The sequence below is a fragment of the Sinocyclocheilus grahami genome, unplaced genomic scaffold, assembly GCF_001515645.1.
Source record: "Sinocyclocheilus grahami isolate Dianchi unplaced genomic scaffold, SAMN03320097.WGS_v1.1 scaffold2454.1, whole genome shotgun sequence".
Lineage (NCBI taxonomy): Eukaryota > Metazoa > Chordata > Actinopteri > Cypriniformes > Cyprinidae > Sinocyclocheilus > Sinocyclocheilus grahami.
This window is the reverse complement of record NW_015507633.1, coordinates 25,381-40,786: the sequence shown is the minus strand read 5'-3', so window position 1 is coordinate 40,786 and position 15,406 is coordinate 25,381. Positions and strand designations below refer to the sequence as shown.

At 39.7% G+C, this 15,406-nt stretch overlaps 2 protein-coding genes across 3 annotated transcripts in view; both read right to left on the bottom strand.

Annotated features, from left to right (window-relative positions):
- Window positions 1-390: 390 nt before the first annotated feature.
- On the bottom strand, window positions 391-1,887 carry LOC107575070 (beta-1,3-galactosyltransferase 2-like). Its single transcript, XM_016261482.1, has 2 exons — window positions 1,875-1,887; window positions 391-1,275 (listed from the first exon to the last, which is right to left on the bottom strand). The coding sequence occupies exons 1-2, from the start codon at window positions 1,885-1,887 to the stop codon at window positions 458-460; spliced, it is 831 nt and encodes a 276-aa protein (XP_016116968.1). The 3' UTR covers window positions 391-457.
- Window positions 1,888-3,203: 1,316 nt separating this feature from the next.
- Window positions 3,204-15,406, bottom strand: part of aars2 (alanyl-tRNA synthetase 2, mitochondrial (putative)) — a 19,384-nt gene continuing 7,181 nt past the window's right edge. Inside the window, exons 4-21 of one of the 2 annotated variants that reach the window (XM_016261486.1) lie at window positions 14,407-14,551; window positions 14,171-14,316; window positions 13,987-14,095; window positions 13,868-13,906; window positions 12,826-12,940; window positions 12,534-12,661; window positions 12,239-12,383; window positions 6,891-7,060; window positions 6,695-6,808; window positions 6,468-6,608; window positions 6,252-6,389; window positions 4,838-4,941; window positions 4,515-4,623; window positions 4,319-4,444; window positions 4,108-4,218; window positions 3,896-3,979; window positions 3,704-3,817; window positions 3,204-3,627 (exon numbers count right to left, since the gene is read on the bottom strand). In XM_016261486.1, coding sequence (XP_016116972.1) covers window positions 3,457-3,627; window positions 3,704-3,817; window positions 3,896-3,979; window positions 4,108-4,218; window positions 4,319-4,444; window positions 4,515-4,623; window positions 4,838-4,941; window positions 6,252-6,389; window positions 6,468-6,608; window positions 6,695-6,808; window positions 6,891-7,060; window positions 12,239-12,383; window positions 12,534-12,661; window positions 12,826-12,940; window positions 13,868-13,906; window positions 13,987-14,095; window positions 14,171-14,316; window positions 14,407-14,551 — 2,209 coding nt within the window. In that variant the 3' untranslated portion in view covers window positions 3,204-3,456. The remainder of the gene's footprint in view (window positions 3,628-3,703; window positions 3,818-3,895; window positions 3,980-4,107; window positions 4,219-4,318; window positions 4,445-4,514; window positions 4,624-4,837; window positions 4,942-6,251; window positions 6,390-6,467; window positions 6,609-6,694; window positions 6,809-6,890; window positions 7,061-12,238; window positions 12,384-12,533; window positions 12,662-12,825; window positions 12,941-13,867; window positions 13,907-13,986; window positions 14,096-14,170; window positions 14,317-14,406; window positions 14,552-15,406) is intronic. The other variant, XM_016261487.1, reaches the window with a different exon arrangement.

Sequence of the window (15,406 nt, the reverse complement as noted above, 5' to 3'; positions counted from 1 at the left end):
TGACATTTGTCATGACACTCACTTGCAACATTACAATACTCAGGATAACTTTTGTTTACTCTACAATAAGTAAATAAGTAAAGACAGAGTTTGTGCCAAAACACACACATCTAAAGATTTGTTTCTCTGGCTCGTAAGGTATAATATTGTTATACAAGCAACTGCTTCTGTTAGCATTGTGCAGTTGAGTAACAAGAGCTGATGAAAAAGAGAGTGGAGGCTTTGCAATTTGAATATGGAAAGCACTGAACATTGAAATGTGCCGTGTGCAACAAAATGTGAACATGCGTATACAAATATAATACATATTATTTATACATACATAAATCCTATTTCCCACAGCAAATGGTTTTGCTATCGACTCTCTTCAAGGAAAGTGTATCCTAGCTATTCATTCACAGAGCGTGTTGGCTTTTAATTTTGCTCATCCCTGTTCCTTGTGTGCTGGTTTATCTGTTCATTTGTGTCTTTTTACTTTTTGCCAGAACTCTATTATTTGCTTTGGTGACCTTGCGATTGTTGTAATGACCTTGGAAAGGTTGTGACCTTTAGAATCCTTCATATAGGTCCGAAACTGAGAAGGATCTGGAGCCCGTGAAGGTTTTATGCCCAACCGTTTCAGACAAGTGCCCACATACGCGTCCTCTATGTTAAAAGGCTTCATGTCCTTGGAAGCCTCAACTATTTTTTTGGGAAGATCGTTGGAGAACACATATCCTACTCCCAACACATACGTGGGGTATTTTGATTCGGGGTACAGCTCCTCTGAGACATAATACTTTGATTTTTTGTCTCTAATGACATTCTGGTTCCACATCAAAAATCCTGTAATGTAGTTCTGTCTGGGTGTGTTAGGTGCCAATAGCAGGCTCATCAGGTTCTCCACGTTTATGTACATGTCAGAATCAACCTTCATACTAAAAATCGCTTGAGGGCAACGAGTGGCCAACCAGTCCATGATCACCATTGTCTTTATGGTCAGGTTGAAGTAGGAGTCCACAAAGTTGCTCTGCACTAAATCTCTGTGTTGTCGGCTCTCTTCCTCCAGCTGCTGTTGAGCTTCAGGTCCTCGAGTCAAACCCACCAAGAACAGAGTCAGCACTGCTTTTCCCTGGACTGAGCTTTCATTCCCCCATGTGCTCCGGATGGCATTACGAGCATCTACCTGTTGAGGGGCCACAGGAACCATCAAGACCAGAAACTGAATCGGACTACATTTATCAGGTTCATCCAGAATGAAATGATAGTTGCTTGGATGAGCCACATGATGATGCACTGAAATGTGATTTTTTTTGTGCGGTAGTTTTTTGAATGATTTGTTGATTAGTTAGAAAATTCCAGGCAATTTTTTTGCCAGACAAGCCCTCAGTCACCAAATTATAGGACTGAGTCTGATTTACAAGGTTAAACCAGGTGTGAGGGTCTTTGACTGGACTGAGTGAGAAATCATAGACAAAATAGATGACAGACAATGATAATGTCAAAGCGACCAGCAGAACGAATCCTGTTTTAATGTGGCATATTAAATCTCTATCTTGAGCCAAACAGCACCTGAGAAAGAAAGACAAACAACATTTATTTACATAGTACCTCCTCCCATTTTCACCTTAAAATTATGCCTCCCCCGACGAGCCGCCACTGCTAAAGAATCACCCGATTGGTATTTTCTAACTCCACAAACGAACAAATCTTAAGACTTGCTAGTATTAGGTCCTTACGTTGTAAAGAACATTGTGTGTGGGACTAACAGAAACTGACGAATCATTTTGACAAGCGTGAAGAGTATGGGTAGGCTATGCGCTTATTGAAAGGGAATTTACACTACACATTTTTCAACTAAAACAAATTTGTATGCGTTTTTGCCATTCACTTACGTGACAACAGCATTTTGGGTACATTAAAGGTGACATATGAAAATCTGACTTTTCCAGGTTTTAAGTGCTATAATCAGGTCCACGGTGCATCTACCAACCAAGGAAACGTGAAAAAGATTAACCCAGTAACTTTGTTTTGGTAAGCCTTTTTCTGCAAGCGTCTGAGAAAACAAGCGTGTCTGATTTCGCTCCCTTGGTGACGTGGCAAAGGGATTTCATTATAATATTACCGCCCCTTAATCTGTAAATGTAATACACCCGCAGCACCGTCATTGTGTTTTCGCAAGCGACGACGGTGTACCAGCTCTAATGCCATGGCGAAAGTTTGAGCAAAACATGCTAACTGTTCTGTCTTTGTCTGCACAGACGAGCCCAGAACTCTATTTACAGTCCCAGCCTCAGAGGAGACAACAGAGCGGTGGATTTATTGATTTATTTAATGATCATCAGAACCACAACAGATGTTTTTAGCAGGTACCAGCTATAATGGCACAGCTCTATTCTGGAAAAGGGGCGGGGAGCAGCAGCTCATTTTCATTTAAATAGACAGGCCCGAAAAACTGGTTTTCTGCTTCCACTCAAATAGGCATTTCAAAAATGATATAATAAATGATCTATGGAGTATTTTGAGCTGAAACTTCACAGACACATTCTGGGGACACCAGAGACTTATATTATATATTGTAAAAAGGGGCATAATATGTCTCCTTTAAAACAGGTTTCACAGTGCACATTTTTGAAAACAATACCACTGTCTCAGTGTAAACTACAAAAATGCAAATTTGTGAAAACAGTGACGTCAGAATGCAAAACTCGATGGAAATATCACACAAGACTGAAATGTCATCGCAGACCACCAGAGAACAGCAAATTGGTGGTAAAACACTGATTATGTCTATAAAGGTGGTTATGTTTATTAGAGATTCGAGGTAAGTTCAGCATCTGTTTGCGGGTGTGAGACTTTACAGCTCTTTTGTCTCCCTCTGGTGGCTGAATATGCTGATTCTCAGATGAAGGACAATAGCTGATTCTTGCCAGCAGGGTGGCGCTCTGACACACTGAACAGTGCTTTTACTGTATTTCATACACCATGATTTAACTGACACATTCAGACACATTAGAAATGATATGAATCATGAATTTACAATTATAAATTCTTAACAGAGCAATGCCATTTCTTAAATTTAATAGCATTTTCTTGAACCAAACCTACTATTATAAAGTGTACCCAAAACAGCAGTAGCCCCTCACTGCAGAACACAAGATCCAGGGGGCGTGAGTTGGATCCACATCTAGGGAGTGGAGATGGGTGGGTTTAGGGATCAGGGGGTGGAGACGGGTAGATCCACGCCCCCTGGATCTTATGTTCTGCAGTGAGGACCATCTCCAAAACAGAGCAATAAATAACTTAATAGCAGTGATTAATATCTAAATAACCCCACCTCCCAAAATGTCACAATCAAAAATTATAGTATATGTCCCAACCTTTTAAAACAAAGAAACAGGAACTATATATTTAATAGATTTAACCATTTTGATGAAGCAGATCCATTGTGGTGTATTAGTTTGGTCAGGATGCCTTTCAGATTTTGTTTTGAGCAAATTCTTCAGCCCAGTGCAAGATGTCTGTGATATCTGTGAGACTGGCTGCATTTCCCACACCTTTAGCCACGTCGGTTGAGCCATCTGCATTTCCTCCCAAGCGTGCACACACAGAATGAGCCCATTTAATGGCTGAGCCACTAGCAGAGCCCTATGAAAAGCGTATGAAGACAAATCACATACCTGTGTGGTTATATCATAGTTGTGAGATTTTGTGTGTGCTGTACCTTGGGTACTTGGCAGGCACAAAGCACCTTCCCTGACAACTGCAGGTGAGACAACAACATGACCATGGAATCTGGAGTGCTCTTGCTCAGCTGGAGCACAGTCTTCATCAGCACCTAAATATGATCACATGTATACATGTAACTGAGACACAGATACAATTATCAAACATCATCTCAAAACATACTAATTACCGATATAGAGTCCGTCTGGATCAAGTCCACCACCACAGGTTTATTAGAGTGTTTAACCAGCAGCTCTTTGGCTTTCAAGGCAGCCTGAAGCAGAAGAAAAACATAACATATCAACAGAGCAGATGTGACAGAAATGACTACCCAGCAAACTACTATTTGGCATCATTTGACAGGCATCATAGACTGAATTTTAAGCCTTTAGATGTGTCTACCTCTTTGATCTCCAATTTTCTGATGGTAGTGTTGCTGGTTTTCTGCATTGCTTTTAGGCGAGTCTGCAACTCTCTCCTCTGCCATTGTGGGATAGGTGTGATATCAACTGCCTAAAATGCATCATACATACTGTAGGATATTGACCAATGAAATTCATACATCATGAACTGAATTGGCAACGAAGATGAGAGGTTATGGAGAGTTACGTACATTCATTAGGAGGCCAACCTCTTTGGAGAGCATCTGTGCTGCTGGCATAGACAGAGAGCTTGCAGCTTCTACCTGGACTGCCAAAGACTCCAACTCCTCTTGCATGGCTTGGCCCGTCTCACGAGCCTGGGTTACAGGAACAGTTAGTATCACAGAAATTAACCTGGTACGCAATGGTAGATTTTGATTTTCAAACCTTTTTGGCTTCATCTCCAGTAACGGCAAGTATACGGCTAATGCCTTTCACCATCTGTCTCTCAGACACAATGACAAAGTCCCCAATTGCTCCCGTCCTCAATAAATGCCTGATAAAAACAACAACATACTGGTGACCTTGGCTGCAGCTTGGAAAAAGCCAAATGTGTTGGTGGTTTGCTCAAAGACGGGTAGCCAACCCGGTTCCTGGAGGGCTACCATCCTGCAGAGCAAAGTTGGAAATGCAGGAAGAAGTAGCTCTCCAGGAGGTGGGTTGGCAACCCCTGTTCCCAAAGTGTTCCAGCAGTTTCGGAAGAACCTTACGTGCCACAGCAAAGCTCCACTGAAGCTTGTTTGCTGGTTTTTGAGTTAAGCAGATCCGAAACGGGCACAGCCACGGACACCACTCGCACTGGGTCTGGATATACCTAAAACAAACAACAGGTCAAAACTTCACATATAGATTGTTTCCACTAATGGTGCAGGGTACCAAAATGAAAAGAACATTTTGGAGTGTAAAATTATAGTCCTTTAATCTTAAATCAGAGTTGCCCAGAGTTGCTCCTAAAAGGCCACTATGCTGTAGAGTTTATTTCCAATCCTACATAAACACACCTAAACCAGCAAATCAAAGACTTCAGGATCATGATTAGCTGGACTTCAGAACTAGAAACCTTTAAGCAAGTGTGTTGGTAGGGATGTCCCGAGCTGATCTCAAGGATCCGTTTCGGGGGCTGATAAAGCATTTATTAACTGAGTGGTATCGGCTATCCCAAGCCCAATCCTTTATTTTATGTCAACTGTCATGTGTAGATGATTAACTGGCAGACTGGTATTCTGACACCATGAGCTTCATGCTTTCAAACCATAGCTCCACTATTTTTTTCTTTTTGTTGGCAACCCTGCCACTGCCCCTGAGGACTCTTAATTGGCAGATACTCAATACTAAATTACTCTGATTAGATTGGGGGCACAAAAAGCTTGATCGGGACATCCCTATATGTTGGATGTCCAGGAGCAGGATTGGACTTCCCTGTCTTACACCCTCGAAATATATACCTCTAAGCATACAACAATCCGATATACAATATCGGTCTGACACAGATAGGCTTCAATTGGTTTTGTTAGGTATCGGTCAGTTGGGACAGATCCAAATCCGATACTGTGCATTATGGTTGTTACGGTCAAGCTCCAAATAGGACAAAAAAGTACAATAAATATTTTATGGACAGTATATTCCAGGTATTTAATACAAGTTCATATCTCAGAATATCTCATCTTTCTACTCTTACTGTTATGAACTTTTCATGGTGGAACAATGCTCGCTTTGACATAAAAGGCCATTGCTTTAAAGCGCATCAGTCTGTGCCCAAGAGCACTTAAGCCAGGGCTGTCAAACTCAATTCCTGGAGGGCCGGAACCCTGCAGAGTTTAGATTCAGCCCTAATTAAACGCACCTGGTCCAACTAATCAAGTCCTTCAGGCTTATTTGAAAACTACACGGTATGTGTGTTGGAGCAGGGTTGGAACAAAACTGCAGGGCTCCGGCCCTCCAGGAATTGAGTTTGACAGCCCTGACATAAGCACTTTGTGCTACTCGGCATTGGAACCTTTCATATAATGAAAATTTTGCACAATTTGTACAGGGTAATCTTATACTGGTATCAGATTGGCATAGGTATCAGCTGAGGTTGCAGTGTTGGAAATGAAAAAGTGGCATTGAATCATTCCTATTTACCTCATCTATCGTTCTCAGACCCGTAATCTGTTTAGCTTTGGACAGAAGGACCTCCTCCATGTACACCTCTGCATTTTGACGAATGATGTGCTGGACTAACTCCTCAACTTGCTGTAGCTCAGACACACTCAGGGAGCCCTTTAAACAAGCACATACACCGGTATTAGACATTCTGGAAATTATTAAATCACTGAGGCAGCCACTCAGCCCTTGTACCTTGATGCTGAAGTCGAAGCGGAGCCGGCTGGCGGTGCAGTGAGACCCTCGCTGGTTAACAGCAGGACCTAGCAACTCTCGCAGAGCGAAGTTTAGCAAGTGTGTGGTGGTGTGCTTCACCATGCAGCCCAGGCGGTTAGCCTAGAGTTGGAAATATAGCACTTACTGAAAGGTATCCGCATGATGTATTATTATGGTATTGGTACTTTTACTCCTACTACTCCCACCTCATCTAAATGAAGTTCCACTTGGTCTCCAGTTCTCAAAGTCTCTCCTGCCGTGACTTGATGAACCACATAACCCCCAGCCAGACGGACAGACTTTACAGGGAACAGCACATCCTGCAAAAGCATAACCACAATGGTGAATCTTGTGCTTAAATACATACAAATGAAATATGTCAGATGGGATGTAATCAGTAACCTGCAGTCCATCCTTGGTGAAGTAACCCTGGTCATGCGCCTGTCCGCCCTGCTCTGCGTAAAAGCTGGTCTGGTCCAGAATCACACCACAGCACTGACCCTCATTCACCTCTGAAACCAGAGCCCCGTCACAGTAGAGTGCCAGGACTGACGCTCTGCAAGGCTGAAACACTGAGAGAGGAAAAGAGTCTGGATGCTTGTTTAGTCTTATACCGTGTCCAAGCCAGGCATGATACCATAAAGTGACAATCAATAAATGCTATCGCTTCAATATTACCTACAGTTTTTGTCCTAGCCTAGCAAATGCATTGAAATGTTAACCTCGCAAACACTGAAATCTCACTGGTCCAAATCCTGCTCCACCTAGCTACATAGTGGTTGCCAGGGTGTTGCCATGCAATGTGTTTTTTAGTAAGTTATGCGATTATTGATGCTATGTGGTTGCTAAGGTGTTATGTGATTTTTAAAATGGTGATATCTGTTTAATGAGGTGTTCTGAGTGTTTTTATATGTTGCTTTTCAGTTGCTATGGTTTTCTGAGTGTTCTTTAGCATGTTGCTATGTGTTTGCTAAAGTGCTTTGAGTGTTTTTTTTTAATGTTGCTATGCAGTTACTGTGATGTTCTGAGTGTTTTTTCCATGTTGCTATGTGATTGCATGTTGGTTGCCAAGGTGTTTTAAGTGTTTTATAGCTAAGGTGTTCTGAGTGTTGTTAAAAACATGTTGCTGTGCAGTTACTGAGGCGTTCTGAGTCTATTAACATGTTTCTATGTGGTTTCTAAGGTTTTCTGAATGTTGTTAATTATGATGCTATGCAATTACGGAGGTGTTCGGAGTGTTTTTTTTCCCATGCTGCAATGCAGTTGCTAAGATGTTTAAAGTGTTTTTTTAGTGTGTTGCTGTGTGGTTGCTAAGGTGTTCTGAGTGTTTTTTAGCATGTTGCTATGCAGTTACTGAGGTGTTCAGAGTGCTTTTTTATTATAATTTTTTTTTCTTTTAGCATGTTGCTATGAGGTTACTGAGGTGTTGAGTGTTTTTTAGCATGTTGCTATGCAGTTACTGAGGTGTTCAGAGTGCTTTTTTATTATAATTTTTTTTTCTTTTAGCATGTTGCTATGAGGTTACTGAGGTGTTGAGTGTTTTTTAGCATGTTGCTATGTGGTTAGTGAGGTGTCTGGGTGTTTTTAAAATGTTGCGATGTAGTTGCTAAGGTGTTTAAGTGTTTTTTGTTTTCTTAATGTTCTTTAGAATGTTGCTATGTGGTTACTGAGTTCTGAGTTTTTTTAAGCATGTTGCTATGTGGTTATTGGCGTGTTCTGCTGTGTGGTTGCTAAGGTGTTCTGAGTGTTTTTTAGCATGTTGCTATGCAGTTACTGAGGTGTTCAGAGTGCTTTTTTATTATAATTTTTTTTTCTTTTAGCATGTTGCTATGAGGTTACTGAGGTGTTGAGTGTTTTTTAGCATGTTGCTATGCAGTTACTGAGGTGTTCAGAGTGCTTTTTTATTATAATTTTTTTTTCTTTTAGCATGTTGCTATGAGGTTACTGAGGTGTTGAGTGTTTTTTAGCATGTTGCTATGCAGTTACTGAGGTGTTCAGAGTGCTTTTTTATTATAATTTTTTTTTCTTTTAGCATGTTGCTATGAGGTTACTGAGGTGTTGAGTGTTTTTTAGCATGTTGCTATGTGGTTAGTGAGGTGTTAGGAGTGTTTTTGGTGTCTGGGTGTTTTTAAAATGTTGCGATGTAGTTGCTAAGGTGTTTAAGTGTTTTTTGTTTTCTTAATGTTCTTTAGAATGTTGCTATGTGGTTACTGAGTTCTGAGTTTTTTTAAGCATGTTGCTATGTGGTTATTGGCGTGTTCTGAGTGTTTTATAAGCATGTTGCTATGCTGTTATTGACGTGTTCTGAGTGTTTTTTTAGTATGTTGCTATGCAGTTACTGATGTGTTCTGAGTGCTGTTTAGTATGTTGCTATGTAGTTACTGATGTGTTCGTGTTTTTTAGCATGTTGCTATGTGGTTAGTGAGGTGTTAGGAGTGTTTTTGGTGTTCTGAGTGTTTGTTAGCATGTTTCTATGGGGTGTTTTGAGTGTTTTTAACATGTTGTGATGTAGTTGCTAAGGTGTTTAAGGGTTTTTTGTTTTCTTAATGTTCTTTAGAATGTTGCTATGAGTTTTATTTTTGCATGTTGCTATGTGGTTACTGAGGTGTTTGGAGTGTTTTTTGTAGCATGTTGCTATGCAGTTACTAGTGTGTTCTGAGTGCTGTTTAGGATGTTGCTATGCAGTTACTAGCGATGAGGATTCCAAGCAAAAATAATATCCGAAAATCGCCAGGTATTATTCGAAAATCGCACCCCTCCCCCGAGAGATGGAGAGAGACGGGATTCACGCTTTCAATCTGTATGATAAACTGTTTAATTCAGAAGATAGGCTATTAACTCAAGCCATAATGATCGTAACTTGCTGAAACATATTAATATAATAAACATAACCGAATGACGGCACTTATTAACATAACAGTCCATTGATTAGCATAAATCAAATGCTCATAAGGCTAGGACATTTCCATTTTAAAAAATTGAATCCCTAAAGTGAATAGATACGAGATGGGAGGAAAAATATAGAGTGGCAGGTGCACATAGCGGTGGCAGGTCCGGTGGCAGGCACACATAACGGTGGCAGGTCGAGTGGCAGCTGCTACTGCCACGCAAAGATTTTACCCTTACTGAAAATATACTTCAATATCTTCTGTCGCAATTATACTGTTGGGTAATTATACTGTATGTAAACTGCGGGCATCAAGGAGTCGTTATTAATATGCGGGGCATTGAAATATGAACTCGCGCTTGTTTTTTACTTTTACTTTCGAGATTAGCGAGCAGCACTCGGCAGTGCTCCCACACATTTTACAAGATTAGATGTTCGTCAGTGGTGCTCAGGATCTGCAAATCATTCGCCATCATCCTATCAGTCATCTCTCCTTACTCTGTTTATGTGGTAAGTGAAATGCTATGTACTGTAATGTAACAGGCTACCACTAGCAAGCAGCTAACCATGTCCTTTTAGTGGCTCCGTAGAACGCGTTATTTGTTTTCCGCGCCTTTCTGAATACGGATTCAGCCACACCTCTAATCAACCCAGTCGGGGGTGTTTGTGGTCCACACAGAGCTCTTATTTGACATCGTCCCAAATTACTGTAACCATTATATGCTACACAAGTCTTTTTTTATGCCATGCAAGTCTACAGTGTGTGCGTGAGACTGTGCTCTTCTGTTGTCTTTGACAGCTTTTAGGTGCGTTATTGCCAGAGCTACATGAACGCATCACCACCACATCAGGATGGAAAACATGGGGAGATTTTTTTAAGACAATAATCGCACAACCTATTCGATATTCTAGAATTAAATCAACTAATCGAATATTCGAAATTCGTGACCCATCCCTAGCAGTTACGGGTGTGTTCTGAGTGCTGTTTAGTATGTTGCTATGCAGTTACTGATGGTTTCTGAGTGCTGTTTATAATAATAATAATAATAATAATTCCTTACATTTTATATAGCGCTTTTTCTGGGCACTCAAAGTGCTTTACATAGAAGGGGGGAATCTCCTCAACCACCACCAGTGTGCAGCATCCACCTGGATGATGCGATGACAGCCATATTGCGCCAGAACGCCCACCACTAGTGATGATACGTTCATGAATGAATCGTTCTTTTTGAACGAATCGTTCTCGTTCACGTAATCCATTAACTCATATTTCTCGTTCACTGATATTCCTCCCTCCATAGCAGCACGGCGCTATTAGCAGCGCATGCACAGATCAGTGAACGGCCGTCACTGAACGAGTTTCTTTTGAGTCTGAATGAGATCGAGAGATCTTCTCGTTCGTGAACGAAATGACCGAACTGGTACATGTCATTCGTGAATGAAATGACTGAGAGTGTACCGGGTCAGTCGGCCATTTAACATGTCAATCTCGATCAGCAGCAATCAGCAGAAAGCGGATGCAAAGCACAGTTATAGGTACTGTGCACATACGCTTGTATATATATTCATATTTAGCATAAAGAACATAATGCCACGAAAGTGAAACTACTTTGTTTGGCCTTCCAAAAGAGGACATGACTAGAAATCAGTGGTTAAGTTGTATTTACAACACTGTTCCAGAACAGTTCAACCCAAATATTCAGATGTGTGCAGCCCATTTTATGTAAGACCGTTTCCTGATCCTGGTAGAGTAGACTACAATGCCGGCTGTTCTGACTCACAGACTGTAAGTACGTTTTTTTTATACATAAAAAATTTGCCACTGGCGATTCAAACGCGAGTTTTGAGCAGTGTAGAGTAGCACTTGTTGTTTGTCGTTTCTCCGATCACAAATGCAGACATGGTTTTATGTTTACGCGGTGCGATTCAATGCGTAAAAAGACATTATAAGTCATTATAATCCGTAATTATGTCCCCAATGGATGTAACAAATGCCTCGTTTATAATGGGTTTTAATGTTTTTGTCTCGTCGAAAAACTGAAAATGAACGAATCTCTTGAAAGAATCAAAATTTCCACCACTACCCACCACACACCAGCTTATTGGTGGAGAGGAGACAGAATGATGAAGCCAATCAGCAGATATGGGGATGGTTAGGAGGCCACGATGGTCAGAGGCCAATGGGCGAATTTGGCCAGGATGCCGGGGTTACACCCCTACTCTTTTTCGAAGGACATCCTGGAATTTTTAATGACCACAGAGAGTTAGGACCTCGGTTTAACGTCTCATCCGAAAGACGTTTAGTATGTTGCTATGCAGTTACAGATGTGTTCTGAGTGTTTTTAGCATGTTGCTATGAGGTTACTGAGGTGTTAGGAATGTTTTTGATGTTCTGAGTGTTTTTAGCATATTTCTGTTGGGCAATTTTAACACCTAGGTGTTGTATTGGGTGTAGTTGCTTAGGTGATTAAATATTTTTGGTGTTCAGAATGTTCTTTAGAATGTTGCTACAAGTTTGTTTTTTTTAGCATGTCGCTATGTGGTTACTGAGGTGTTCTGAGTTTTTTTTAGCAAGTTGCTATGCGGTTGCTATGAAGTTCTCAGTGTTCCTTAACATGTTGCTGCGTGGTTGCTAAAGTGTTCTGAGTGTTTTGTAGTTTGTTGCTGTGTGGTTACTGGGTTGTTTTTTAAAGTATTTTTTATTATGTTGTTATGTGGTTACTGAGGTGTTCCGAGTGTTTTTTAGTGTGTTGCTTGCTTCATGAAACATTTAGTCTCACGTCTGGTCAGGACACAGTTATAAAGATTTATCTGCTTCACAAACTCCTAAATTTTTTAACAAAATCTTTTCACCCTCCAGTACCATATTGTCCATCAGATCCCAGACTGTAACAGTATTTCTGGGAGTCATCTGTATGAGGAACTCCTTGACTTTGTAGCTCCGCCAGGCTATGAAGATCCAGCTGGTCCACCCTGTTTCCATCATCCTCCTCCGACTGAAACCTCAACTGAGAAAAACCCCCACAAAATTAGTCCATATACCCCAAAAAACAGGGCTCATTAATACATTTATTATTCATAATAATAATTGTAACTACCCATTATTCATCCTCAAATCAGATGTCAGATTAAGGAAACCAACATGATATCACAAGTACCTTCTCATATTCATCTTCAAGCACTGTCATGTCTTTTTTATCAACCATCTTTCCCTTCTCCTCCAGCATCAGGTCAATGAGATCAAGAGGGAAGCCCAGGTTACGATGTAATGACCAGGCAACCAAGGCTGATAGAAGCGACAACACAATGGACACAGAGAATAAAATAAATAGAGAGAGAGAAACACATAGAGAGAAATATTAGCAAATCAGCATTAATGAGCCTGCACAGATAATAAAGAAATTAAGAAAAGATTAAGAAAAGTGAATTGCATCACTTTGTGGATTTTACCTGGAAAAACAGCAGTGTCTTTGTCCATATTGCTGAGGGTCCTGTCAATCACCCTTCTGCCCTGCTTCAGTGAGGACAGGAACTTGACTTCATTCTGATTAATGAGATCCATGATCTATAGAGGAAGCACAAAGATTATCATGTAAACAAAAATTCAGTTCCTGCACTTTGTAATCAGCAGGTTTTCCTAAGTTGAAAAATGCCATGATACACTGATATAAGCCATAGTACAGAATTATGGCTGCACCAATATTAAAATGTAGGCTAATGCAGATAAGCAGTTAATTATTTTCATGTTAATGACTGATATCTGATAATGGCTGATATTAAAATTCTAATGTTAAAATACTGTTTTGTCTAAATAAATTAAAATAAAACATTAAATATATTGTTTGAAATACTACAAGCCATAATTTTAAGATTTGCTAAAGATTACTTTTATTATATTATACTTTTATTAAATTATTAGTGTTTTCTAAAGATTCACTTTAATTGTGTTTTAGAACATGGTAATACACTACAGTTCAAAAGTTTGGGGTTGGTAAGATTTTGAAAATGTTTTTGAAAAAAGTCTCTTATGCTCACCATGGCTGCATTTATTTGATAAAAAATACAGTAAACAGTAAAATTGTGATATAATACTACAATTTAAAATATTTTTCTTTAAAATGTAATTAATTCCTGTGATGCAAATCAGTCTTCAGTACCACACGATCCTTAAGAAATCACTTTAATATTCTGTTTTGGAAACATTTCCTATTAATATCAATGTTGAAAACAGTTGTGCTGCTTAAAACTGTTGTGAAAACTGGAATACATTTTTTTCCCTTTAAGGATTCTTTGAAGATAAATGCTGTCTTTTAAACTTTCTCAAAGAACAGCATTTATTTGAAATCGTAATCTTTTGTAACATTCTAAATGTCTTTGCTGTCAATCACTCACTATTAATTTCTTTAAAAAAAAAAAATGGTAGTGTATCTTTTCGTAAGAATTTACCCAGTTGTAATAAATGTAAACTGTGGTGCTTCTCGAACATGCTTACCCTCTCAGACTCTGTGTGCAGCTCAGGATAGGCATCACCCTGAGAAAAGAGGAAAAATTAAACTTCAGACACAATGCAGTGATGGCTGTAATAATTTGGCAGGCTCTGAATCATCTCACCAGTATATGAGCTACAGTAGGCACCAGGCTTGCCAGCGCACCCTCAGGGGCCTGCAGCACTTCTGTAGAAAACCTTACGGCACGTCTCAAGATACGCCTCAACACTAGCCTATCACAAAGAGGGCATATTGCATGAATTTTATCCTTTAAATGACTCTGCGTACTTCAATGAAGTCAAACTCACTCAGCGCCTGTCATGCCTGGGTAAACTCCGTCAGCGATGCACACGCAGAGTGTCCGAATGTGGTCGGCCAAGACCCGATAGGCCATGTCCACCTGACCCACATCAGCCTCTCCGGTCCTGCCCTGATATGCAGGAGCCTTGGAGCACTACATGAACAAACAACAGAGATAATGTGGTTTGGTTTGTACTGAACCTGCAATATTATTCCTGTAAAAGGTTAAATGAAGGTTAGAGACCTGGTGGATGGCGGACAATAGAGGTGTGAAAAGATCTGTGTCATAGTTGGAGCGTTTCCCCTGCAGTACAGTCACCAGTCGCTCTAAACCCATCCCAGTATCCACACTGCACTGGGGCAGAGGTCGCAGGCTACCATTGACCTCCCTGCAACACAGAGAGAGAGCACTGACATATTCAAATCCTCACAGTGTACGTTATTATTATTGTTAACTGAAACCACAGCTATATTAAAACATTTTTGTTAATTGAAATAAAGCTGAAATAAAATATAAATATTAGATGAAAAATGTAAACTAAATGAAAATTGGAAATGTTGCCTTGACAACTAACAGAAACAAGTGGAATGACTAAAATGACTAGCTAGAAATAAATATAAACTAAAACTGAAATAAAAATACATTAAAATAAAAATCTTGCTTTGGTTCATGCACTAAAATTCCTAGCTGAAAATAAAAACTAAAACCGAAATAAAAATACAATAAATCTAAAATAGACAGTATAACTAAATCTGAAATTAAAATATATTAAACCTAAATATTAACATAAAAAAATGACAAAAGCACATGACAAAATTAAAAAAAAAATCAAATGAAATTAAAAATATAAAAATAAGCTAATATAAATATTAAATGAAAAACAAACTAAATGAGAATTAGAAATATTGCCTTGAACTGAACCTAAATTAAAGCTAGACACTTTTTTCCCCCCATCAAAGCCTTTTTAATAAAATGTTGGGAATATCTACAGCATGAGCCATCGCATCCCCACAGAACAAGCTTCCACTGCACATTAAAATTAAATAAAAAAGCTAATTCAAAATATTAATAAAAACTACAATAAATAGTAAAATAACACTGGAAGTAACTTTTCTAACCTGTTATACTGCATAAATACTAGATTCCAGATTTCCACCACATCCGGACTGTCTGCGTTGACCAGTGCGGCGGCGTTACGATTCCCAATGTGATCGTAGTGAATCTCCGTGCAGGGCCCACACGG